Here is a 27799-nt window from a genome sequence, read left to right on the forward strand (position 1 = left end):
TAGTGGGTTATGATTCCCCGTAACCTTCCCCATGAGGGGAGCATGACCTAGCTTCGTTTGTGAGTTGCTCTGGTAGCTGGGTGGGTAAACCTTGGGTAGGTAAACCTTGGGTAGGTGGGTGGGTAAGCCTTTGGTAAGTAGGGAGAGTTTCACAAAGGCAAGGCACGTATGAGAGGTGGGGAAGGCGTAACGACCCGCCACACGTTTGTAGTTTACATTACCTCCCAGACGTAGAGGGAGAGCACATGTAAACTGGTTCAGGCGCTAAAGGTAAACTACGTATTCTTCGTTTCTGTTTACAGTCTGCTATTATCCGTCTAGAATGGGGTGGTGGATGAGGTTGGTTGTCTTCAACCCATATGTATGGGGATGGAGGAGAGAAGCGTTGGGAACTGAGCGTCTGTAACATAGGACATTTAGGTGGTAGTTACTGCTATGGAATGGAACAGATAGAGTTACTGCTATGGCATGGAACAGATAGAGTTACTGCTATGGAATGGAACAGGTAGAGTTACTGGTATGGAATGGAACAGGTAGAGTTACTGCTATGGAATGGAACAGATAGATATATAGATATTCTTATAGTACATGCGTAATGGAAGAAAGACATAGATGTGAATTGGGGCAATTATGATTGGTTGTATTATAATTGGAACCATTATGATTGGCTCATAATTGGAACCATTATGATTTACTCATAATAGGAACCATTATGATGGTCTCATAATGGAACCATTATGATTGGTTCCATTATGATTGGAACCATTATAATTGGCTTTATTATGATCGAAACCAGTAAAATTGATGCTATTATAGTTGGAACCATTAAGATTGGTCCTATTATGATTGGAACCATTATGATTACAACCATTATAAGTGGAACCATTAATTCGAACCATTATGGTTCCTGTTAAGAGGTGACTAATGGTTCTTGATCGCATCATACGACGCTACAGGTAATTAAGCGTCAGTCTTGAACGCGTTAACCTTCACGACACCAACACGGGAAGGTGCAGGCATCAGGTTAGAGGTCACCTTTGAAACTGAGGTCAAAGTTCAGGGGTCGTATTTATTCTAGAGGAATTCCTGTTTGATGGAGTGAATCACAGGGTTCGACCCCCCAACCCCAGTGTGCCACTCTGGGCTTATGCTCTGATTCTCATTGGCACCACTGCTGGTAGTGCTGACTTATCATTGGTGGCGCTGCCTGTGTGTGTGTGTGTGTGTGTGTGTGTGTGTGTGTGTGTGTGTGTGTGTGTACTTATGCGTGAGTGTGTATCAAGACCACATAATCATTGCAATACATGATTAGCTCTAACCCACACCCTCCCTCACACACACACACACACACACACACACACACACACACACACACACACACTACAAACGACGGTATTTTCAACGCCATATGTTTACATCAAGAACACCTAATTTACAGTAATTTACATGAAAAAAAAATGGATGAAAGTAGAATAGTTACTTCAGGACTTTTCTGAACTCTTTCATTATTAAATGCCACTTTGCCATACGTCACGCCAGGATCACGTGACACCGCTGTCATATGACAACTACCACAGTTGCCAGTAAGGCATTATTTGTCATATATTCTCAGTCAAATCTCTTCATGTGGTGAATATGGTTAGTACTATATGGTTCATCCTTCGAGCACGACGGTACGACCCATGATCACGACGGTACGACCCTGGATCACGACGGTACGACCCTTGAGCATGACGGTACGACCCTTGAGCATGACGGTACGACTCTTGAGCACGACGGCACGACCCTTGAGCATGACGGTACGACCCTTGAGCACGACGGTACGACCCTTGATCACGACGGTACGACCCTTGAGCACGACGGTACGATCCTTGAGCACGACGGCACGATCCTTGAGCACGACGGTACGATCCTTGAGCACGACGGTACGACCCTTGAGCACGACGGTACGACCCTTGAGCACGACGGTGCGACCCTTGAGCACGACGGTACGACCCTTGAGCACGACGGTACGATCCTTGAGCACGACGGTACGACCTTTTGGTATGTCGGCCTGGCCTTTGAGTTGGCCCCTAGGAGAGAGAGATAGGGAGAGGGAGGCATGGTCTTCCAGGGACGGGATCTGGTGGCCTCAACCATGAATTCATCTGCCATTTAAGGTCAGAGGTCAGAAGGGGGTTAACTACCCCAGGCCTTCTCTCATCACACGTGGCCTGGGAGAGGACGACCCGTCGTACCTGAGGGTCGTCGTGTGGTCGTGCCGCCCTCACACGACCATGTCCTCCCTACCTGTTATGACTGGGTAATTCCAACATGGTCGTGTGATGAAAGATTATTAAGATATGGGAAAATTCTCAAGATTAGAAAGAATTTCCCCTCGCGTCCTCCAGTAATGCTTAAATTCTGTGGAACTGTCAATTCCTAGAATATGTATACAATGATTGTTATCCTTATCTTCCACTATCTTATCTTCCAGTTATCTTGATATCTTTAAAAAAGAATGTTCTTTTTAAACTTTTTAAAAGAAAATGTAATTTGTCCAGAGGAGAGGTCCAGGTGAGGATATTCCCTCAAAGGCCTAGTCCTCTGTTCTTAACGCTACCTCGCTATCGCGGGAAATAGCGAATAGTATGAAAAAAAAAAAAAAAAAATATATATATATATATATACATACAGAGAGAGAGAGAGAGAGAGAGAGAGAGAGAGAGAGAGAGCTGCGCCACCTTGCTGGGTTGTTTCTCTCTCTCTCTCTCTCTCTCTCTCTCTCTCTCTCTCTCTCTCTCTCTCTCTCTCTCTCTTTCTCTCCTACACATAGTACTCGGCACCCCCCCCCTCCCCTTCCTGCCGGCAGATGGCTGCTGCATCATGCTTGTGGACGACGAGAGCAGGAGTGGACGTACACATGTTTGGTTCTCCTCCTCTCTACTCCACAGGTATTACTGCGGCCGTCTACCCTGGAGGGACGGGTGTTTGCATGCTGCCTCTCAATGCCTCGCCTCACCTCCATGGTTTACATCTCTCTGTTCCACGGGTTTGGTATCTCGTGATGTGCTCAACCCCCACAGATGACCTGCCTGACCTTGAGCTGACCTCTCAACCCATCCATCCCTCTTGTGTTCCAGAGGTTCCAGCAGTCATGACCTCCTGGTGGCAGTCGTCCATAACCTTGCGCATCCCCAGGAACTTCCCGCCCAACACGGCCCTGCTGACCCTCGCCGTGCTCTACCCCAGCAGCGTCCCCAGCAGGAGCGGCGGTGGCGGCGTCCTGGAGATGCCCAGGCTGGGTCCTGCGTCCTCCACCCTGGCCCACCTCAGGATGCCCTCCCACCCTGATGCCACGGTAACCTACCCGCACTCCATGTATGGCTCTGTGTGTGTGTGTCATATTTGTGCGTCTGTGTGTACTGGTTTGTGTGATTGTGTCTGTGTGCGTTTGTTCTTTCATTCATATATACCTATATATATATATATACCTATATATATATATATATATATATATATATATATATATATATATATATATATAAATATATATAAATATATACTTTGTCGCTGTCTCCCGCGCTACCTCGCAAATGCGGGAGACAGCGATAAAGTATAAAAAAAAAAAAAAAAAAAAAATGTGTGTGTGTGTGTGTGTGTGTGTATGTCTGCATGTGTGTGTATGTATACGTGGGTGTGTGTGTGTTTGTGTCTATGTCTGTGTGAGCGTGTGTGTCTGTATGTATGATACTATTATAATCGTATTATATTATGGGATCACCTTGAATTAGTGTTAATCCAAAATATTTCTGTTGTTAATTATATTTTATATCAAGATTTTATGAAGTTAAAAGAGTCCTGGTGTCAACCCAGGAGCTCCTGCAGCTCCATGGCTGCGCTACCCCCAGTATCAGGGAAACGATGGACACCTTTAGAACAAGAAGTTCTCTGACGAAACTGTTGTCAGTGACACACACACACACACACACACACACACACACACACACACACACACACACACACACACACACACATGTAACGCCTGTCTATTTACCTGTCTACTGCCCAACAGGCGTGGGCGAGGCCGACCCTGGGTAACGGGTTACCCGTCATGGTGCTTCTGTCCAACCCGAAGGAGGTGTTCCACACCCGTCTGCAGGACCACAGCGGCACCTTCTCACTCAGGCTCAAGCGGCCCCTCAACCTCACAGACTACGTCGGCCATGGCGGTCAGTACCTTCTCTTCCCGTGTGTTGTGAGACGGGAGAGAGATGTATCCATGTGTTGTGAGACGGGAGATGTATGTATCCATGTGTTGTGAGACGGGAGATGTATGTATCCATGTGTTGTGAGACGGGAGGGAGCAGTTGTATGTATCCATGTGTTGGGAGACGGGAGAGAGATGTATCAATGTGTTGTGGGATAGGAGGGAGGAGTTGTATGTATCTGTGTTTCATTGTAGCAACTTTGATTTATCTGTGTGATAGAGAGTTCGTCTGTGCATCAGACCGGGTGAGGGGCTGTGTCCAGGTCTGTGGTGAATGTGTATGTATCCAGCCAGGTCTTATCCATGTATCCAGGCGGTGTGGTACCTGGATGTGTCCCAGAGACACAGGAGTTTCTTATATGTGTCATAGAAATTATTATCATCGCATCACTGTTTCATTATAAGGTATGTATAGATTCTCTCTCTCTCTCTCTCTCTCTCTCTCTCTCTCTCTCTCTCTCTCTCTCTCTCTCTCTCTCTCTCTCTCTCTCTCTCTCTCTCTCTCTCTCTCTCTCTTATATATATATATATATATATATATATATATATATATATATATATATATATATATATATATATATATATATATATATATATATGTATATATATATATATATATATATATATATATATATATATATATATATATATATATATATATATATATATATGTATATATGTGTGTGTGTGTGTGTGTGTGTGTGTTGTCCTTACTGAAGTAGAAGGAGTAGCAGGTCGTGTTAGTAGGTGGAGCAGATGACCTCATATGAAAGCAAGCTTTATTTTTCCCAAAATAAGGGAAGCTATTTTTAGCAGCAAAGGACAATGGCCGCCATCTTCCGCGAGCCTAATTAGTCACACACAAGGAAGGAACCCCCTCCTCCATTTTCTATTTCTTAAAGCAGGCTGGTCTCCTTTTTTCCCCTCCCGTGAAGCTTTATATGAAAGTAATGATGATAGCAATGGTAGTGACGGTAGTATGTCTGAAATTAACAAATCAACGAATTTTTTATATACGCTTTCATATACTGTATATATATATATTTTTTTTTCAACTATTCGCCATTTCCCGCATTAGCGAGGTAGCGTTAAGAACAGAGGACTGGGCCTTTGAGGGAATATCCTCACCTGGCCCCCTTCTCTGTTCCCTCTTTTGGTAAATTAAAAAAAACAAGATGGAAGGATTTCCAGCCCCCCGCTCCCTCCCCTTTTAGTCGCCTTCTACGGCACGCAGGGAATACGTGGGAAGTATTCTTTCTCCCCTATCCCCTATATATATATATATATATATATATATATATATATATATATATATATATATATATATATATAATTTTGGGATACAGACACACACTTACATATCTATCGGTATATTTTCTTGTTCACTGTATATCGTTATATTTGTTCATTTCTTTCTTCGTAAATCTACATATAAGTTAGTTACATAAACTCAGCACATTACGATATTATTTCAGTTTACATAATGATGCAATACTGTACTATGTTCTGTAATCCTGCTCAGAAAGGCAGACCTCATTATCACAGTCATTACCGAGGTATATATGGTGACCAGACCCCCTCCTGAACACCCCCCCCCACCCCCCCCTCTATTTTTATCCTGGTTATATCAGGGTCACTGTACATATTTTCTTCATGTGGCTAAATCTGTATATTTACTGTTGTGTGACCTGGAATTATCTCTCTAAGAGTCACGCGAAGAGAATATTTATTATCCTGGTTTTTGCTCTGTAAGTAAATCTTTTTACGTAAAAGATGTAAATATAAACTTGAGCCAGGGATCGTTATGAACTCATTTTTTTTCATATTGATATCAGAATATCGAGATGTTTTAAATCGTGTTAGAAAAAGTTAAGTAAGAGTTAGGGATATGTGTTGAATCTTATGAAAATGGCGACGTTGTGTGTGTGTGTGTGTGGCTAGGTTGGCCGGGGGTTGTGTAGTGTTGGTGACCTACACTTGGTTCCTGTCACCAGGACAACGTTATGACTGACTGCGTAACGAGGTTGCTCTCTCTCTCTCTCTCTCTCTCTCTCTCTCTCTCTCTCTCTCTCTCTCTCTCTCTCTCTCTCTCTCTCTCTCTCTCAGTCAAGTCACACCCACACTGCCTCCACAATTTCCTCCGAAAAACCACATCTGTTGCTCTTATGTATATATATATATATATATATATATATATATATATATATATATATATATATATATATATATATATAAACTAGTGTACTGCTCATGTGTGGGTTTTTGGCGAGTCCCTCCACACACTCAGGCTGGGAGGTGTTGCTGGGAGAGGTGGTGAACATGTGGGTAAATATGTGCATTACGTGTGGGGGGACAGCGGCATCAACCAGGACGCCACGATGTGGAAATGACGGGAATGATTTGTGATGATAGAAAGGAAATGTGTCCAGTACTTACTTGTTTACTTACTAACTTGCTTACGGTTAGGTGTAGCCAGAAGGCAGAGCTAACGCGTGGCGCTCACCGCGAGAAAATCCATACTTACGGTTCGTGTGAGTTACGTGTTGTCATGGAGAGAGAGAGAGAGAGAGAGAGAGAGAGAGAGAGAGAGAGAGAGAGAGAGAGAGAGAGAGAGAGAGGATCCTACCTGGCTATATCGGGAGACAGAAGGGTGCCAGGAATTACATTACCATAGGAAAGGATAACCAGTAAGGAGATGGAACACAGAAAATAGGAATAGGAGAAATGGGAGAGAGACAGAAGATGAAAGTAGGTAGCCCACATACGGACGTAAATAAAAGATGGATTAAGAATAAGGAAAAAGGAGAAGGTTGTAAAGTTTTTACAACTTGACACCTTAGTAAAAAAGAAAAAAGGTTCGCAGATGTATTCACATAAGAGAGTCTCTCCCTCAGACAACACGGGTAACCGATATTCTGTTTACAATTTTTAAAACTGGAAACGTTAGAATGAGCAAGAAAATCCTCTACATGAAAGGTAAGAAACACTTGTATTCTGGGGGAAATGTTAACTCGCATGATACATAAAATATTAATGTGAATTAGCTAGATATTACTAATGGAAATCTTACAAAAATTATATATATATATATATATATATATATATATATATATATATATATATATATATATATATATATATATATATATATATATCGTCGTGTGGCATAGGACCTTAATGTCGTCCAGACAAAAACAAGGCTCAGGTGATCCGTTTGTTTACGTCTGATGAATGGTCATTTCCCGCCCAAAGTATCAGCTGACGTTTTTAGCGGGATGTTTGTTGCAGATGTCAACAAAGAGTTCGTCCGGTTTTTCTTCCGAGACTTCGAAATTTTAATTGTTTGTGATTAGAATTGACTGCCTTAAGGAAATTGGTTGCTTGATTAATGTTTGTTTCCAAAATACATTGGATATATGTATATGTATGTATGTATGATATGAAAGTTATGTGAGGAGAGCATTAGAGAGCAACCGATGTATAAAGAGAGAGATACTTCAGAACCCGCTAGAAAACCTCCTAAACCCCCTCAGATACTTTAGAACCCGCTAGAAAACCTCCCAAACCCCCTCAGATACTTTAGAACCCGCTAGAAAACCTCCCAAACCCCCTCAGATACTTCAGAACCGGCTGGAAAACCTCCCAAACCTCCCAGATACTTCAGAACTTACTAGTAACCTCCAAACCTCAGCCACGGCTTCTTCGGTACCCTGAAAACCTCAGCACAGGCTCCTTGGAACGTCCGGGGCCCAGCCTACAATCTCTCAGAACCTCCCAAGCCCTCGTCCCTGACCCCCTGACTCTGGGGAGAAAGAGAGACAGATTGCCATTTACTGTAATGATGACGGGGGAGCCAGGGTGGCTCTGATGACAGGGGAGTGGGGAGGTCAACTCACTTAACCTCCCCGCTGTGGAGAGCACACCAGGGAGGAGGGGTGAAGGAAAACATCCTTCAAATGGTATTAAAACAGAAGAGATTGAGAAAACGGGAAGAGAAGCCCTCGGTGAGACAGTCCAGACCTATAAAGAGAACGGGAGTGAGGACCTCACTCAAGAACAGGGAGGGAGGAGTGTTAAAAGTCCCTCGGGAATCTGTCTGGAGACCCGCCGTGGTACATCACCTCCTCCAAGACATTCTCCTTTTCCCTGTTAAGCCCCCCACCCCCACCCCCCTCCTTTCTCTTTAAACCCCCCCCCCCCCCCCCCCAGTCTCCAGGTGGGGGTGTGGTGGCGCGGGTTTAATTAAACCCTGGAAGATGTACGGCAGATCTGGCAACCCACTCCCGCGGCTGATGCCATTTAACCTCCCCCCTCCAACCCCCCTTCTCTATGACGTTTGGTTCTTCTTCCTGCTCTGTGATTGGCCAATTGAACGGGAAGCATCGTGACGTCAAGGCATTTGTGGCCTCTTAATGGTCACAAAGCGATAGTTGCGAAGACGCGATAATTTGTTGCCTCTTCCCAATTTACAGATTACTATCTAATTATATAAAGCAGGAGATAACCTTTGACCTGCCCCCAAGATTCGTTGCCTCACGGTCGGTCGTAGACGCTAGTGTGATTAAATACACATTGATTAATGTTTGGTACATTGATGATATAACATTTCACCACGTTCGGAAAATACACATTAGTTATATAAGGTACAGTATTGGTTGTAGATGTTGTGGTTGTGAACTAGGGATGTGTATAACCACAGACTTGAGGTTCGGTTTGTCCAGCTGTTGATATTCGAGTGTCTTTAGAATGTCTGTGTTAGTATAATGTGGGTTGGCTTTACCGTAGACTTCATTGTATTATGTTGTGGAGAGTGTGGGTAGACGTGTGGACGATGTTATAATCCAACACCTGTTGATTCCACTGTTCATCATTACTCATTTTTTTTCTTCTGTGTTGTTAACTTCCTGAACAACCTCCCTACAACCTTTCCAACAAAGACCTTTCAGCAGTTTTCTTCGGTTGGTTCCCGCCCACCCGTACGTAGAGTCAGCAGCCAACACAGACATATTAAGCATCATCTTCAGTGTGTCTTCATCAAGGGTGGCCACATACATAGTGTCATCCTAGAATCATCCTTAGGACCTGAAGGACGCGAGTCCTGTGGTATTTCGTACGGTGGTTATAACTGGCCATTAACAACCCTAACGACCCTGGCAGTTGGTAGACCCGAAATCGTCCCTGATCTCGGCAATTGTCATAAGATTTCCACATCGAAGTATTTGAGGATAGGAAGAGATGTTTCCCCATGTTTACCATCCTCAGAGGACTGAGTCTAATGGGTGTAGACTCTCATGACAATCACTTAAAGTTCGGCTCTCAGGTGACTTAAGTCGCTGACTTGAAAATGCGCCCGTACGAGTCTGTCAGCGACTTGAACACGAGTCTCTCGGCGACTTGGAGAACATGAGTGTTAACAACTGGAGAAATCCGTCAGCCAACTGAGGCATGTGAGTCTGTCAGCGGCTGACGTCGTGAATATGATACTCGTCAGCGAGAGAGATTAATACGTCAGGCATGGAGAGCCAGTGAGCAAACAACATCTAATCCTCCATATAATTTCCACAAGATTATTATGATCACCTTCGCACCTTCATGATTAATCTTACACCTTAATCTAGTGGTACGCGTACCACGTGTTGATACCACGTGATCCCTTCGTCTCACGTGCTGATTATAAATCCATTTAAGTTTGGGGATTTACAGCTATCGTGGATTACCAGCCATATACAGTCTATGTCCCCCCAGATATCTGGGGATTACAGGGGGAACTGGTACTGTGAAATCCTGTACTGATGGTCTGGCTAACTAGACTAACGTGGGTAATGGTTAATTGCCATTTGGATAACTTTAACTAGCCCATGGTTAATTTCAGTTAAGTCATGGTTAATCTTAACTGGGGCTTGGATGAGTTTAACTGTGCCTTGAGTAATGTTAACTTCCTTTAGAAAATGTTATATAGTCCTTGATGATGTTAACTGCCCTGGGATGATGGGCCTCGATGATGATAAATGGACCTGTTCAAACTAAATGGAAGACAGTCATGATGTTTGTACATGGAAAGAGTCTGCCATTATAACTGGGTTGCTAATGGGAATTAGTCAGCATGTCTATCTGTAATGGGTAGAAATAGTTAAGGGAACGTTCAGTAATGGCTAAGACACATGGTTGTGATGATGGGCCAAGGTTGTTATAAACAATTAAGAAAATTCCAAGTGATGGAATTTCCTGAAATCATGCTTACAGATCTGGGTAATTAATGATTGATCTTTCCTCCTGCTGCTGCGTAACCTTTCGTAGTATTGCGTCAAACGCTTCCTGGATATTTGATGCATTTAAATATTCCATTTGTCCTTTATCCGTCTCGGTGTTAAATGTCTCCACTCGGCATCGGGGTAAACAACTTCGGCTGTGAGTTAAGCTTTTCCTCCTTTACCAAAACGGCTTTGACATGGCACAAGAAAATCATGTGTGAAGCAATCTAAGTTTCCCCCTCTTGAAAAGTTACGTCAGTAAAGCAGAACTGATGATGTGCCGCCACGAAGCAGAACTTGACGACAATCAGTAAATTCTTTGTACTCCATGTTGGATGCGGCGGTGAGTTGCCATGTTGTCAAATTCGGAAATTACTCCTAAAAAATCAATAGTGCAGTCCTTTTAATCCTGTGATTCTGTCTGAGCCCGGATTTAAAAATGTAGACCTCAGTATTTTACGTCTTGACTGAAGTATATGTATGCTGGAGGATGAGGAATGTGGCCGGATGAGAAATGTGGTATTTTGTACGAAATCCGGAGGGGGGCGTGACGTCATAGGGCCTCTCGATCAGCTGATTTGTGGATGATTTTTAAGTTGTCGGGCTGTGGAGGGTCAGCTCTCTCACTCTATTCCTGGACACTGGAATTCCATGACCGTGCATGGCAGCAATAATCATCACACTACAGCAGTGCATGATGAACCACACCACAGCAGTGCATGGTGAATGATAAGGTAATACGGCAACGAGTAACGGAAATAACGGTGTGTGTGTGTGTGTGTGTGTGTATGCGGGAGGCCGGCGTGATTTCCAAGTTGTCATGAACCTTACACTCAGTAGGGCATCATGACCTTCTTGCATATGTAAGTTTTACGCGGGGGGGAGACCTTCCCTCGGCTCACGTGTGGGGAGGGGTGTGTGTGTGTTGTTGTTGGGGTGGTGGTGGTAGTAAGGGAGTAGGGGCTTAATGACCATTAAGACCCCGACAGCTGGAGGAGGGGGGGTACAATAACATCATGGTGGGCGTACATAATGATGGTAGAGGACAAATGCCTCGGTATATTTATTTATTGTTTGTTGATGTGAAGGACGATGGATACGGAAGCTGCATCGAGAAAGTAATGGAGAACGTGAGATCGCTAGAGTGAAGCAGACAGACATAGAGACAAGAGAAGAGGAGGAAAGATACATAAAGGAGATTAAGAGATAGTTGGGGGGGGGGGGATAACGTGGGGCCAACAGGGTGGTGTAACATTTTCGTTTTGAACACATCGGACGAAACTACAAGAGACGAGCCAAAAATAAAATCATTTCAGAAGACGCGAGACGTCTGGCCCCTGGCAATATTTTCGGCTCGTGGTGCAAATGGCTTCCCCCCTCCCTCCTCCTCCCCGCCTCCCCCCCAGGGGCGAGATATAAGCCATTATAACACCCTCTTGCAAGCACGTTATTGGAGTGCGGGGAAGAGCGACCATCCACCCACTACATGTGTTCTTGTCGCCCGTAAATCCCGGGGACTACGTGCCATCCGCCGCAGGAGACAGACCCCGAAATAGGACGACCTATGACGTCACGTACAACAAATGGCGCGGGAGACGCGCGCTTGAAATATTCAGAGAATGCGAGGCTATTGAACTGTATTATAAACATCACTTTTTAATCGATGGTTATGAAGTATTTATTAACGTGATTTATTATTCCGATATTTCGAATGTCCTTAAACCGCTAGTTTATTTGTGGTGTATAATTAAAGCAGGGGGAAATATTCGAGAGATGTAAATCTTCAGATTTTATATTGAGGATCCCTCAGGAAGCTGCCCCACCAGGCCTGTCTGTTGTCTTCATCTGTTGAGCAGCAACGGTACTCTCACCCCCCCCTCACCCCCTGGTAAGTGGCCACGCCACTACCCTCTACTTCTCCATACACTCGTCCTGTAATGTAGGGGGATCAACCCACCATATCTTACCATATTCACAACCGTTGTAGCTATGAAGGAATGATGGCAATAGATTTTTCTACATTCAATGTTGTATTTGTAACAGATGTGCTAAATAGCAGCAATACGGCTAGTAGTAGCAGTAGTAGAGATACAAGTCGTAGGGGAAATAGGAATAGTAATAGCAGTAGTGGTAGCAGAAACAGGAATAGTAATAGTAGCCAGAGTAGTAGAAACAGACGTCGTGGTAGTAGTAGTAGGAGTAGTAGTAGTAGTAAGTAGTAGTAGTAGTAGTAGGAGTAGTAGTAGTAAGTAGTAGTAGTAGTAGGAGGAGGAGTAGTAGTAAGTAGTAGTAGTAGTAGGAGGAGGAGTAGTAGTAAGTAGTAGTAGTCGGAGGAGTAGTAGTAGTAAGTAGTAGTAGTAGGAGGAGGAGGTGTGGGAGTCAGGGACACAGCTTGCGTATAGGTCAGCTGAAAGTTACAGTATGACCTTTAAAGGTCATACTGTCATTTGTACACCACCTTGTGCATCTTGTACTTATGTAGGAGTTGTGGTTGTACTCGTAGTTGTAGTTATGGTAGTAGATCACGTCTCTGTCAAGAAGTGGTCAACATGGCGCAGGTCAAAACTAGGCTCTATCAAAGGCCATCTCGGGTCACGCTTGGGTCACAGTTAGGAGGGTCAACATGTAGAAATTGATGATGGCTGAGCCGATGAGTGTTGACCTGAGGCTTACAGGTAGAGAGGGTTGTAGGGCGGGAGGACGACAGTACTGTAGAGGCAGTTCTACAAGCAGTCCTCTTTCACCACCTGATATCGCTCTACCATGTCATGTCATGTCATGTGGTACAACGCATCTGGACACGGTTCCATCCTGTATCAAAACACGGGTCCATCATGACAAAATAAGACAGGAGAACCTTCTAAAGGATGCCCCCCCCCCCCAGTCATTACCCCACTACAACAGACGGAGGTAGGTACGTGGCACACCCCCCCCCCTACCACCCCAGCACAGGTCGGCCCCCAAAGCACTGGGGTCACTGTGGTGGTGGCCCCGCCTCCCTGTGGTGGTGGTGGAGAGAAAGACGCGTGGGTCGCAACACCGCGAGACGGTGCTCAGCGAGACTATCTCGTGGATCTGCGAAGCATATACGAGGGAGAGAGACATTAACGAAGACCAAAAGAGAGAGATAGATAAGGAGACTGGATGATAGATATATACATACAGACGTATAGAAGGAAAAAAAAGGATAGATGAAGACAGGCAGAATAATTTAGAAATTTATGGAAAGAGAGGAATAAACATTACAGAGAAGATATGGTCTCTCTCTCTCTCTCTCTCTCTCTCTCTCTCTCTCTCTCTCTCTCTCTCTCTCTCTCTCTCTCTCTCTCTCTCTCTCTCTCCCGTATTCAGATGGGAGAGCCCAATGTATGGGCAGTGTGGTGGGGTCCAGGCGCCCTGATTCCAGAAGGACAATAATGTTCTCAGAACCTTCGAGTGTGACGTTGTGTTACGGTACGTGGGCAGGAGGGTGCTGTGTTACGGTACGTGGGCAGGGGGATGCTGTGTTACGGTACGTGGGCAGGGGGATGCTGTGTTACGGTACGTGGGCAGGGGGATGCTGTGTTGCGGTACGTGGGCAGGGGGATGCTGTGTTGCGGTACGTGGGCAGGGGGATGCTGTGTTACGGTACGTGGGCAGGGGGATGCTGTGTTGCGGTACGTGGGCAGGAGGATGCTGTGTTACGGTACGTGGGCAGGGGGATGCTGTGTTGGTATGAGGGAGGGAAGCAGGGAGAGTATAGTGTTACAAGGAAGGAGAGCGCCCACCTGCTATCATAATACAGAAGATTAACCTGGAAAAAATCTACACATGTAGATTGTATTTGGTGAGATCTGCTTGGTGAACCTAAGGATATCTACCTGGTGTCATTAGACCTGTGTCATCTACCTGGTAACGTCCGTGTCACCAGGATCTACCCTCCTTGTACCAACGTGACATGTAAACTCTATTGGTGACAGCCAGCGACCCAGCGGGACCCCACTGGAAGGCGAAACGTGTTGATGATTTGGTCACGTGTGTCTCCTGAGGCCCACCGGCTTGGTGATCTGATGACGTCACCTCTTTGACACGTATTGGTGACACGTATGGGTGGTTTACATACATCTCTGACATCATGTAGTCATGGTGACATCTCCCTTGTAAGACATACAGTGCTCAACCTGATGGTATTTACTCGTGAATTCTTCCCTTCTGACATCTGCTCTTGACCTGGTGACATCATCGTGACGTGCAGCATCCTCTTCCTGGTGACATCGTCTGGGAGAGAGAGAGAGAGAGAGACAAGTCACAGGTCAATAACAGATCAATAATGTCTAGACCATCTGGATCGTTAGTGACAGCCCAGACCTGCAGTGTTGTCTGGGTGATTAAAATGGTGACCTGATATAGTGCAGTGATGCCATGGTCGCCTGATGTAGTGGTCTCGCATGGGGTCTGCCTGGTTTGTGTTCAAGACGTGTTGGTGACTGGTTTCACCAGATCTTGGTTTATATATCGCCTGGTGACGACTGTCTCTCCTGGTTTATTGTGTTACCTGGTGCAGGCTGTGAGTTAGGTCCTTACTGCTGTGCATTTCAGTCTGTTTGTGTCTTTGTTTGGTGTAGTTGTTTGTTTTGGGATTGAGTTACCCTTCCTTAAGTTACTGCTTTGTTTGTCTCAGTTTGTTTATTTCTTTCCTTTTGCCTGTCTATGATTCATTTCCTCTGTTTTAGTTAAGATTATTTTATATTTAGTTTTTACTGACGTCTTGCGTGGTTACTTTTGTTTGTGTATTATGATTCATATACTTGCATTTTTTGCAGTTAAATTCTTTTTCTCTTTGTTTATTTTCCCGTTTGATTTGGTGTACGCACAGTTTGTTTGTTTGCCTTTGTTTATATACTTTGTATGTAGTTGTTAGTTGGGTTAGACGGTTTAGCTGTTGTTTGTTTGTTTGTATGGCTTCATATACAGTGGTATTGGTAACTATATCAACTTTGATGAGGTCTGGACATCCACTGAATTACATGTCTTACCTGCCCACTGAGAACACCCATAGAACCACTCAGCGTCTACCCACTTACCTCCAGAACCCACCTACATGGACTCGGTCAACGTCCACTCACACTTACCCACGTACCGCCCACCTACATCAACCATCTCCCGCTGCGCGTTATCAAAATCTGCACAGTGCCCAAGCCTCACCCCGTTTTCCTTGACTTGTAGAGGGAAAAATGGTCTTTGCGTTAGTGATTCCTAAACCATTCCCAGCCGGCTCACCCTTCCGTTACCTCTTGTTGTGAGGATTATCACACCGACCCATCCCCCATTTTCCATTACCACCGGTTGGAGGGGTTGTGTACAGCTACCTCATCTCCTCATTTTCTATTCCCACGGCTTGTTAAGCTACCCCCTCCCTCACCCACCTCCCACCATCTTCCCGTTTTCCTTCACCCGCCGGTTGGAGTGGTTGTTACGGCGCTTCCCCTCGCCTCGTATTCTGTTGCCGGCCGTCGGAAGCCATGTCGGCCATTCAAAAACACGTGTGTGGCAGGTGTAGATCAATGCCACCCTCCCTCTGGCTATAATGAATATCTTATTGTCGTCTGTCTGCGTGGGTGTGTCTGAGGGCGTGCGTGCGTGCGTGTGTCGTGCTTGCGTGCTGGTAGGTGGGCGGTGGGGGAAGTAGTTTGCGTGGGAGAGAGGGAGGGAGGGGAAGCTTTGTCTCAACGCGTGCAAGCTCTGCTGGCTACGTCTTAGCTACGTCCGTGTCGACTGCACCACCTTCGTAAAAAATTAGAATATATATATATATATATATATATATATATATATATATATATATATATATATATATATATATATATATATATATATATACAAGAAATGGATGAAGAAATTATTGCATAAGTCTGTCACTGTGTCTGTGAATGTCTATTATGAATATCTATCCGGCTGTGTGTATACTTGGCAGTGTCTGTGTTCGTGTGTTGTACTATTCATCTTTAGTTTTCCTTGTTAGCAACAGAATGTTTAAGATATATCGAAGGCAAAAACTGTGATTGTGTTCTTGCTTCTAATTATTTGCATGACCTAAGAGCATAGGTGTGATAAGCATATATATATACGTGAGTTTATATGTATGTGAGATATATACTTCTGTATATATATATATATATATATATATATATATATATATATATATATATATATATATATATATATATATATATACATGAATGTAGATCTGTGTTCGTGTGTGTGTATGTGTATGTGTGTGTGTGTGTGTGTGTGTGTGTGTGTGTATACGTGGATGAATGAATGCGTGTATGAAGCCAGTCGGTCAATGAATGTCCACCCACCCACACGGTTCAGGACCCCACATCAAGCTGCTGACGTGGGAATTCCAGAACTTTGCAAGGAAAATATTCATTATGGCGCGTTATATAAAGCTGTCCCTGAAAACACCAATTTTGTACGATATATATATATATATATATATATATATATATATATATATATATATATATATATATATATATATATAAGCCGGTATTTTTCAGTGAGGTCTGGGTATGTATGGAGAGACAGAGTCGAGTGATAAGTTAAATCAAAACACGAATTTGCGACACGTACACAATGGGAATCGAAAAGTTTCGCGAGCGCCTACATTTAGTGTTTCACTCAGGACTCGAGGTTTAAGGACCCGTAAGGTGTGTGTGACGCCGCATGCGGCCTGCGGGTCAAGCTGTAGAGCACCGTGCAGCCCTGCAACACCCGCCGGCACAACTTAAATATGTGGGAAAGTGTAAGTTTGGGTCCGCGAATGATTTCCGATGTGACGGATGAGGCCAGACGTTCCACCGTACTGTGGAAAGAACGTTTGTTTACCTCCGTGTTTACTTGTCATTCATAGGAATATTTTTTTTTTGATATATCTGTCTTTCGTGTAAGATGTCGAACGGAATATTGGTAGTTATATGGTCTTTCTTGAGTATTCTGGGGAATACCTACACTTCCAGTTGTATTCACTTGTATTATCGGAGAATAGCGGCGATTATTCTAATACATTATCCTACACCGGGAGTATTTTAGATCAAGTTATTTACCTAATGGACTTTAAGTGTCAGGAATGTGTGATGTAGCCGCTGATAATGGTGTACGGCTCCTACGTGGAATATTTGGACATTTTAGAAAATGGAAGGTAAATATCTGTCACGTTACTTATCGTATTTTTGTTTTTGTTTCTTCTTTTTCTTTGCAACTGGCACTGTTAGTGTTAGGATAGTTCTTTCAACCCCCACAACAACTCACATCACCCCAACGCCACCTCACATAAACCCCTCACATCACCTCACAACCTCTCACACAACCCCAAGATCCCTCGCCTACCAGAGTAATTACCTGGTTCAGTCATTAGATGGATGTGTTCCAGGGAAGTTGTGAGTTGGTGGCTGTATGTGTTGTATAACGTTGTATTTGTATGTCTTATCTTTACTGCCCCCCCCCCCCCCACCCCTCCCCTCGGCTCTATCTCTAACTCATGTCCGTGTGTCTGGAACCGTGTGTGTGTGTGTGTGTGTGTGTGTGTGTGTGAGTGTGTGTGTGTGTTACGGAGAGAAAGGTTTACACTTGTGTTGCCCTGTCTCTGAACCTTGTCTGTGTTGGGTAGGACAGGTTTGGGGGTGTTCCGGCAGGGCAGGTGTGTGTGTGTGTACGTAGATCAGGTGTGTGTGGGGGTAGATCAGGTGTGTGTGTGTATGTAGGTAGATCAGGTTTGTGTGTGTGTGGGTAGATCAAGTGTGTGTGGGTAGATCCCGTGTGTGTGTGTGTGTGTGTAGGTAGATGAGGTGTGTGTGTGTGGGTAGATCAGGTGTGTAGATAGATCAGGTGTGTGTGTGTGTGTGTGGGTAGATCAGGTGTGTGGGAGGACAGATGTGGAGCAGGGCAGGTGTAGCGCCGGCTGCCTCCCCGGCAGAAGCGTGATCTGGTTGCCATGGTTACCTCCCAGGATGCCCCACGCTCGCTCACTCTCTCTCTCTCTCTCTCTCTCTCTCTCTCTCTCTCTCTCTCTCTCTCTCTCTCTCTCTCTCTCTCTCTCTCTCTCTCTCTCCATTACCTTCCTTTTCCATACTACATTTCAGTTCAGTCTTTCATAATAACGATATAAAGTATAACTTTACATTTACCATTATAAGGAGCCAGGAGTCCCCCCCCCCCCCCCCCCCCCCCCCGCGTTATCCAGACAACAACATTCAAAGTGGTAATATTTTTTTCTTCCTCTCCAACACATTACCAGATACCCGAGTATTTATATTTATATAATTTCTAATTCTAAACTCTCTTGAGACATTCTGTCTAACAGGTTCGGTTTACAAGTTACATAATCGGTTCTTTCTTTGTCAACAGATGCCTTGTGTAAAATTCTTAATTAACCCATCTTCGTAATTAGTGTCATTGTTGCATTATTTAGCATAATTAACCCGAGTGATACATGGACATTTCTTTCTCCATATATCTTCCATTATATCATTAAAAGATGTATTGATGTAATGCTGCTTTGCTTTAATAATACAGTATTGTATTACGTAAGATCTCGGTTTCATAAGTACATTAAAACCTCTCGATCCATTTTCGTTAAGCACCCGGGTTGCATATTATTAGTAGGCCATTAATATATATATCTTTCATACTATTCGCCATTTCTCGCGTTAGCGAGGTAGCGTTAAGAACAGAGGACTGGGCCTTTGAGGGAATATCCTCACTTGGCCCCCTTCTCTGTTCCTTCTTTTGGAAAATTAAAGAAAAAACGAGAGGTGAGGATTTCCAGAGTTACGTGAACGTTTGTGAATTTTGAGAGATGAGATTAATATTATCAAGTTGACCTCAAATGACCTCGCCAGTGACAGGTGACGTTCCCAGGGGTCACCTGTAGTGTCCGGTCGACCTTACGTGACTGACCTTTCCTACCGTTAAATGGTTGTTATGTGAAACTATATATAATACAGCTCGTTAGAGGTGTCTATCTGGGGAATTATAGTTTAGAAATGTGCTCCAGTATCAGGTAGTGATGGCTATGTATGGATAGGCTGGATATAGCCATGCTATATATTCTGTTCCTAGTATAGAAGTGTCTGATGCTGTGATAGCTGTAGACTGGACCAAATTCAGGGTATTGTGATGTGTGGCAAAAAGGCACGACGGTACGACCCTTGCCAAGGTACGACCGCCTGGCCTTTGATCTGACCAGGCCAGACCATCATACCAAAGGACCGTACCGCCATGCACAAGGGTCGTACAGTCGTACTTAAACGCTGAAACGTTTAGTATATAGCTTTAACCCACATTGCATCTGTCGACCAATGAGAAGGCACTTTCGAGAGTTGGAGCCATATTATTGGTCATATTAATCTACCCGGTTTCGAAGATGTCACCTTCCGTAAGTACCCAGTGGATCAGACGCTGAGATTATCGACCAATCAGAATCCACGATTGTACATTTCAAGCCCCGTAATTGGTCGTCGAAAAAAAAAAAAAAATATCCTTCCGATAAATCGCCCCTTTTAGCAAATGGTGAGATTATCGACCAATCAGAACGCATTACCGTACAATTAGAGCCCCGGGATTGGTCAGTTTCCCCTAGTATTACCGACTGAGGCGACTTTAAAGCTGAGGGTCAGGAGTGGTGGTTTCAGAGAAGGCAGGCCCTTCGTCTGCGCCTTCTGTTGGGGGGAGGGGAAGGGTGATTTTGGTGGGGGTCGGGAGCGAGGAGGGGAGTGACCTGTGGTGGGGTTCAGTGTGAGGGTACTTTGCAGAACCGAGAACTGTATGGACCATTTAACATACTATGTAAGGGGAGGAGGTAGGGTTGAGTTGTGTGACCCCAGTTGCTCTCTCTCTCTCTCTCTCTCTCTCTCTCTCTCTCTCTCTCTCTCTCTCTCTCTCTCTCTCTCTCTCTCTCTCTCTCTCTCTCGTATTCCTCAGGTAATTTGTACCACACAAACGAATGCCTTTAATTCATGCAGTAAATATGTGTAAGGAATGTTATCATTTGTATCACACACACACACACACACACACACACACACACACACACACACACACACACACACACACAATACAGTAGTTTCATATTAGGTTTGTCTCAGTAATGGAAAACATTACACGTCTTTAGGATATAGAGTAACATATTGTCCCCCCTATACCCCGTTTTCATTGTATGGTACAAAAGCAATGACAGAAAATGGCCAGTTGGGTACCCAATCTTGAATTGTTTTGTACTGGTTGATAACGTACAAGAGTGTGGTATTGTTGTTATAATAGATACTAAATGATATGGAAGTGTTGAACTTGGAAGCCTTTGTAGGCTAGGGGACAGAAATGTCAGATATATGATAGTGTAAATCATCGCAGTGCCCCTGGCCCGTTTTCTCTGTAGGACGACATGCAAAGGTTGCGCTGGTCTGAACCGGTCACCCTAATTCACTGTAGATTTACACCCAAATTACCATAACAACAGCTGTGTATATAGAGCTTTCTTGATCATTGGATGATGGGGGGAAATCGAGCGGTGGGTGTGGCAGTTCAAGTCTCCGAGAAGCCAAGTTTCCATAGAAGATGGAAGAGAAGTGTGGTCCATGACTAACCTCTCCTCCTGTATTATATACTATTTCGATAACCGTCACGCTTGATTACAGTCATGGTAGTGCACCTGAAGCCTGTTTTCCACTTGTTTTGGTTACTCTTGATCCATATCCTCTGATAACTGCAAACCCATTTTCTTTTATGGTTCGAGACCCATTTTCTTTCATAGATCTGTTTTCTTTGTTGGCTTTTGATCCCTTTTCTCTGATGTTTTTCGTCAATTCATATATATATATATATATATATATATATATATATATATATATATATATATATATATATATATATATATGTGTGTGTGTGTGTGTCTGTGTGTGTGTGTTTTCTTGCGGAGGATTTCTTGCTGAAATCGGAGAATATGAATGACCTTAATGCATCGTTTGCATTTTCTTGATCTTGTCTCTATTTTCAGAGGTTGTTTACACTTGCCATGACGTGCGTCATCTGTTCAGGTGGTTGCCTGCTCTTGTTGGCCCAGACTAGCTGCTTTGTCTGGCTCAGTAATGGTCCACAGTCACGTGTCTTATCATTAGGGTGGTGAACGACCTTTCACGACCTCCTTACCCCTCCCCCCCCCCATCCTACGACTTCCCACGCTTGTACGACCCCTCCCCCTCTCGCCCCTCCCACAACACCCCCCCCCCACTCCCTCCACTCACGTCCCCTAGACGTGTGTGTGTGTGTGTGTGAGTGCCAGTCAGGTGAGCTGACCCCCCGGGCCTCTCTCGTCCAGCAGATAGCTACAAGCTGCGTGCGGTGATTGGCCCCAACGGCACGCCTCTAACCCCGAAACGCCGTAACGGTCGTGTGCAGCCGCAGGAGGGCGTCATTGACGTCACCGTCATCATCACGGACGACATCAAGTGTTCCAACCCACCCAAGGTAAGCACGTCCCTCCACCTACCTCATGGTAACTCCTGCACCTCACCTGCTGTCACGGTAACTCCAGCACCTCACCTACCTCATGGTAACTCCTGCACCTCACCTGCTGTCACGGTAACTCCGATACCTCGCCTGCTGTCACGGTAACTCCAGCACCTCGCCTGCTGTCACGGTAACTCCAGCACCTCACCTGCTGTCACGGTAACTCCAGCACCTCACCTACCTCATGGTAACTCCTGTACCTCACCTGCTGTCACGGTAACTCCGGCGCCTCACCTGCTGTCACAGTAACTCCAGCACCTCACCTGCTGTCACGGTAACTCCGATACCTCACCTACCTCATGGTAACTCCTGCACCTCACCTGCTGTCACGGTAACTCCAGCACCTCACCTACCTCATGGTAACTCCTGCACCTCACCTGCTGTCACGGTAACTCCAGCACCTCACCTGCTGTCACGGTAACTCCAGCACCTCACCTGCTGTCACGGTAACTCTAGCACCTCACCTGCTGTCACGGTAACTCCAGCACCTCACCTGCTGTCACGGTAACTCTAGCACCTCACCTGCTGTCACCCAGCCAGCCACTATATTATTGATCACGTTAGGTCTTTGAAATTATAGTTATATTCTCTTTGAATCAGTTAGGCGAAAGAGAGAGGGATAAAATCATATATTGGAATATGTCAGAAAAGAAAACAGTTGTCATGACCTCTGGATTCAATATGACGAGAAAGATATGTATTTTCAGCAAAAAATAGTTAAAGCAATTTACTTTGCCTTGCCCACAATATCCTGCATTCCCACACAAAATGACATTTAACCTTCTCACACTCCCATTTTCTGGCATGAATTAACCTAAACCTTAGATGATGAAGAATTATTTATATCAACATACCAACATTAGATAGAAAAATATATATTTTCATCGTGTGAGATGGTTTAGTAGATAAGGTTATGGTACAGTAGATAAAGTTATGGTACAGTAGATGATGTGAAAGATAAGATTATGGTGGTAGATGGTAAGGTTATGGTGGTGTAGGTAGGTGAGGTTTATGGTAGCAGTGGTAATGGTTGTAGTGATTGGAGGTGAATCAGACAAGACTGGTTTTCATGGTCCAGTGAAGGTATTGACAGTTTTCCGTACCTGTGAACACCAGAGTTTGGAAAGTATTTATACTAGCTTTAGAGAGGATATCCTGGAAAGATTTTTTGGCTTTTCAATCCTCGTCTTTCCCTCGTGAGTCAAGATATAAATGTTTGATAGTTTTGTCTTTTCCATATTTCTATTTAACACCTTTTATTTTTTTTTTCCGGTTGTTTTGATTTTTTTAAAATTTTACATTTTTTCGTAGTTTTTTTTTTTCAGATTACTTAATTTCTCTCCAGTTTAGCTTATTTGTATCAGAAAATTTTGATTTAACTTTGTTTTTGTATGTGTTATCCAAAGAGAGACAGCTTAGAGAACAACTTGTTATATGAATCGGATTAAGTAAAATGGATCAGAAAAAATTGCCTAGAGGAATAATGCAAATAAGAAGCAAGTAATGATATAAACAGAAAAACTGCAAATGATAATTCTGCAGATTGTTACACGAGAGAAAGAAACAAGTAATTATAGGTCAGAGAATTACCCAAATATATCTGAGTGTTTAAAGAAAACAAAGAATAAATCTTGTAAACTGTTCATTGACCGTTTTAGATAAACGAAAAATTACCCCCAATTCATTTTCTGACTTTGAAGAAAGCAGTTACTCATGATTTGTTACTTTCCAGAAAAACGAAAAATTATTCAGTCTAGGAATGTTTAAAGAACAAAAAGCATTATTGACCAATTTCCATATTTATAATTAACAAATAATTACCCTATATTAAATAATTACCTCCATAATCCATGCTTAAAGGTTATGGTCAAACTTAGAATTACTGAAAACCATTTTCTAAAGCTCCGAGGAAAATGAGGAATTACGCCGGTAACCTATTTAATCAAAAACTTGTGTATCAGTTCACAGTATCATCTGGCCCCCAGGGTTAACCCCTAGGGTCATGCTCTGACCTCTGTGACCCTCAAGTGCCCCACACACATGATGAGCCAGAATATACATCACCTGTTTCGTCTCCACGCTGGAGGTTGAGGGTGGAGTTGCTGGAGGACATAAACCGGAGCGTAAAGAAGATGGGGCTTGGTTTGTGTATGATTTAGTTCAGGAGGAGAGAAGGGAAGGAGTCCTCAGCCTTCCCCACACTGGTGGAGTGGGAAATGAGGAAAGACACCCTGACTATATCTAACTCAATATGAAATCTATTATCTGTAGTGATTGTGGACATTAAGATAAAGCCAAAAGATATTAGATTCACGATAGTGTTGAGGAAGCCAAAAATATTGATAATAGAAATGTGACACTAAAAGCTTCCTCTTCATATGTGCAACCGGTGATCTTACACACACACACACACACACACATACACACACACACACACACACACACACACACACACACGCACACACACACACACGAGGAAAACGCAATGTTGCCAACCCGAGGAAACAGGATTGCTAATCCTCGCTTAAAGCTTTTGTGTTAAAAGACAAGTGTCGGGGAATGTGTCTGGTCAGTCCAGGAGAGACTGTCTCTCCTGCCTCTACACGACTGTGAGAGACTGTCTCTCCTGCCTCTACACTACTGTGAGAGACTCTCTCTCCTGCCTCTACACGACTGTGAGAGACTGTCTCTCCTGCCTCTACACGACTGTGAGAGACTATCTCTCCTGCCTCTACACTACTGTGAGAGACTGTCTCTCCTGCCTCTACACTGCTGTGAGAGACTGTCTCTCCTGCCTCTACACTGCTGTGAGAGACTGTCTCTCCTGCCTCTACACTGCTGTGAGAGACTGTCTCTCCTGCCTCTACACTGCTGTGAGAGACTGTCTCTCCTGTTCTGTGAGGCTCTGTTAATACTCTGAGTGAGGATCAGACTTACCACGAGAGAGAGATATTACCGTAGTGTGAGAGGTAATCTCTCTGGTCTATTTTGAGATTACATTCTTATGTATCTATTGTGTTGGGTTATATTATTGTGTCAGTATGATATGGCCTCCCTCCTGCTCTGACTATACAATATGGCAGATGATATGTCCCCCCCCCCCAGCCTCCATCCTTAACGTGTCTCCCCTTTACTCCCACATCTCTGCTGTCTCCCCCCCCCCCACACACACCCTTCTCCGACCCCCCCCTCCCCTCCTTGCCTCACACACAAAGATCCCCCAGCCTCTCCACCATCTGCTAAATCAACCTTAATCTTTCCCCCACAGTCCAGTACGGGGCATTCCCCCCCCCCCCCTTCCTCTAAGGGGCGGGGTGGGGGAGAGTGACACCTCCCTTTTACCCCACTGAACCTGGGGGAGAATGACTGACCCCCTCCCCTAAGAGGTCAGACTTAGAGAGGGGGGAGGGTGACGTAACACTAGTTTATGAATGACCGTCAAGGTTCCTTCATGATTGGGGGGCGGGGGGGGGGGGGGGAGGTTGATGGCGTGTCTGGTGGGGCAGCTTGGATGCTGTGTGCTGAGGACAAGACAAGATGTGTGTGTGTGTGTGTAGGGTCCCCCACCATGGGGAAATATTTCCCTTCGAACTGTGGAGAAGTGGGGGGGGGGGGCGTCGGAAGGGGGAGGTGAGGTGGGGTGGGGGGGGGGTGTCGTGAAGCCGGACGGGGGGGGGGGGGGGTAAGATCCGTGGCTGGATGAGACTGGAAAGCGATCAATACACACCACGGAAATATACCGGGTGTCCTGCCTTCCCTCAAAGAATTATTGACCCTTTTTTTTTAATGTTTTCTTACTCGGGTCTTCCTCCTCCTGCTTGCCCCGCTGGTGTTTGCCCCGTCCCACGCCGGTGTGTCTGTACACCATATAAACTCCCATATGATTATTCATTATCTCGTAATTCATGTATAATTGAGGTAGTGTGACGAAGCCGTGTCTGCCACGCCTCACGTACGGACATACGCACGGTATTCCCAGATTATGTAGATTGGGTTCAATGTTGGTCAGCCATGGCGGTTCGCCTGCCCTCCCCACCTGGGTAGGTTGGGGTGACTGTCGACAGGCCGGCCCGGGGAGCGTCTCCCTCTCCCTCCCCCAGCCTCCACACACTCCCCAGCCGGCAACAGCGCGCCCGGGCCCGGGGCACAGACGTGGCAACACCGCCGCCGGCGTCTATGAATGGACTGCTGGTCGTCCGAGTAACAGAGACGACCCCCCCCCCCCCCCCCCCCACCTGGGGGGGGGAGGAGGGGGGTGCCCATGGTGTGTTTGCCCGGGTGGTGGGGGGGGGTTTACCCTGACCATGGAGGGGGGGGGGGTCTCTGTTACGTAGAACCACTCGTCAGTAAACCATGTGGTGGACGAAATGGTTCGTCACGCCCGTAACATTTGCTGTAACAGTGCTGTTCCGGACGTGTGCGGAACGTGTTCCGTTGGTGGTTCAGTGGGACGACGCCGGTGATGGTGGTGTGAGAGGACCAGGGTTCGAAGCTTGTCTTATCTATGGCCACAGTCGTTACGGTATTGGATTAAACCTAAGAACACTGAGATCACGTTATATGTTATGCAGTAACACTTGATGTGATCATTGCATGTGTTATGCAGTAACAGTTACTATGATGGTTCCTGATGTACAGTGGAGTACAGCAGGCAACGATGGTCCTACATACTAACGTAATTTATGTCATTTATTTTATGAATGTATGATTTAATGTGGATGATCATGTACCTCAATGGTTTGAAGTCCCAGTGTTGCTCAGTATTTCAGTGTTACCAGTAACGTACTGTGTTACCTAGTGTTACTAACACATTACGTCGCACAGTTACCAACGCATTGTTATTCAGTGTTACCAACGTTAACTCGCTCAGTGTTACCAGGATGGTATTTTACCTTGTTACGAGCGTAGTATGTCGCCCAGTGTTACTGTGTTACCAACAGTCGGTATTCAGTGTTACTATCACTATACTCCTGTGTTACATACAGCGTTATCCGGTCGTACCATCACAAGATGTTACCTAGCGTTGCCAACGCAGTATAATTCCCACCGTTAGCAACACAGTGTGTTACTTAGGGATAGTAACACAGTGTTGCCCATTGTATCCAGTACAGTAGGTTTGCTCACGTTACCAACAGTGTATAACCTAGTGTTACCAAAAACAGTATGGTAACCAGTACAGTGGTAACCGGCTGTTCAGTGTTACCAGCTCGGCAACAGTATTTTTTTGAAGAAAACGACACAAACATGGAGGCCAAACGAGAAGGCGAAGTTTGTAATGTCTTTTCGTTTATCTTTTAAGCTTTAAGAGCGCCACCAGCGGTGCTTAGAGGAACTACGTCGCTGGCGGGGCGTTCTAAGAAGTGCTGGAGATGGGGGGGAGGGGGGTCCTGGAACAGTTTGTAAATGTCGCCAGAAGGAAAATCTTGTAGTTTGTTTTCCCTGGTTTGTGTTCGTTTGTTGTGAGTGTTGGAGGAGTGTTGTGGGCTGCTAGGTGAGGTAAATCGCTAATAATGAATTTCAAGTGTCTCGGTATTATGACTTATGTATGGATGTTTAAGAGTAAGTTCTAGAGGCTAGGTTGTAGGTAGAGGAGGATTCTAGATGGTTTCACCGTCTAGGACGACGCTAGTTCTAGTTGGTACACTCTCTAGATAATGGTATAGGAGAGTTAGAGAAGCAGGCCTATCTAGAAAAATAGCTGTTGACATTTCTATATATGTTGGAAGGGAAGTCTTTGTCTAGATTGAGGCGT

The 27799-nt window shown here is 44.8% G+C and overlaps 1 protein-coding gene across 2 annotated transcripts in view; it reads left to right on the plus strand.

Moving 5' to 3' along the window:
• The window catches only part of Ret (Ret oncogene), a 100392-nt gene that overhangs the window by 45193 nt on the left and 27400 nt on the right, over positions 1-27799 (plus strand). For both annotated transcript variants that reach the window (XM_071680245.1, XM_071680246.1), the window contains exons 2-4: positions 3123-3340; positions 4055-4211; positions 21860-22005. In XM_071680245.1, the coding sequence (XP_071536346.1) occupies positions 3123-3340; positions 4055-4211; positions 21860-22005 (521 nt within the window). The remainder of the gene's footprint in view (positions 1-3122; positions 3341-4054; positions 4212-21859; positions 22006-27799) is intronic.

Source organism: Panulirus ornatus, chromosome 31 (genome assembly GCF_036320965.1).
Source record: "Panulirus ornatus isolate Po-2019 chromosome 31, ASM3632096v1, whole genome shotgun sequence".
Classification (NCBI taxonomy): Eukaryota; Metazoa; Arthropoda; class Malacostraca; order Decapoda; family Palinuridae; genus Panulirus; species Panulirus ornatus.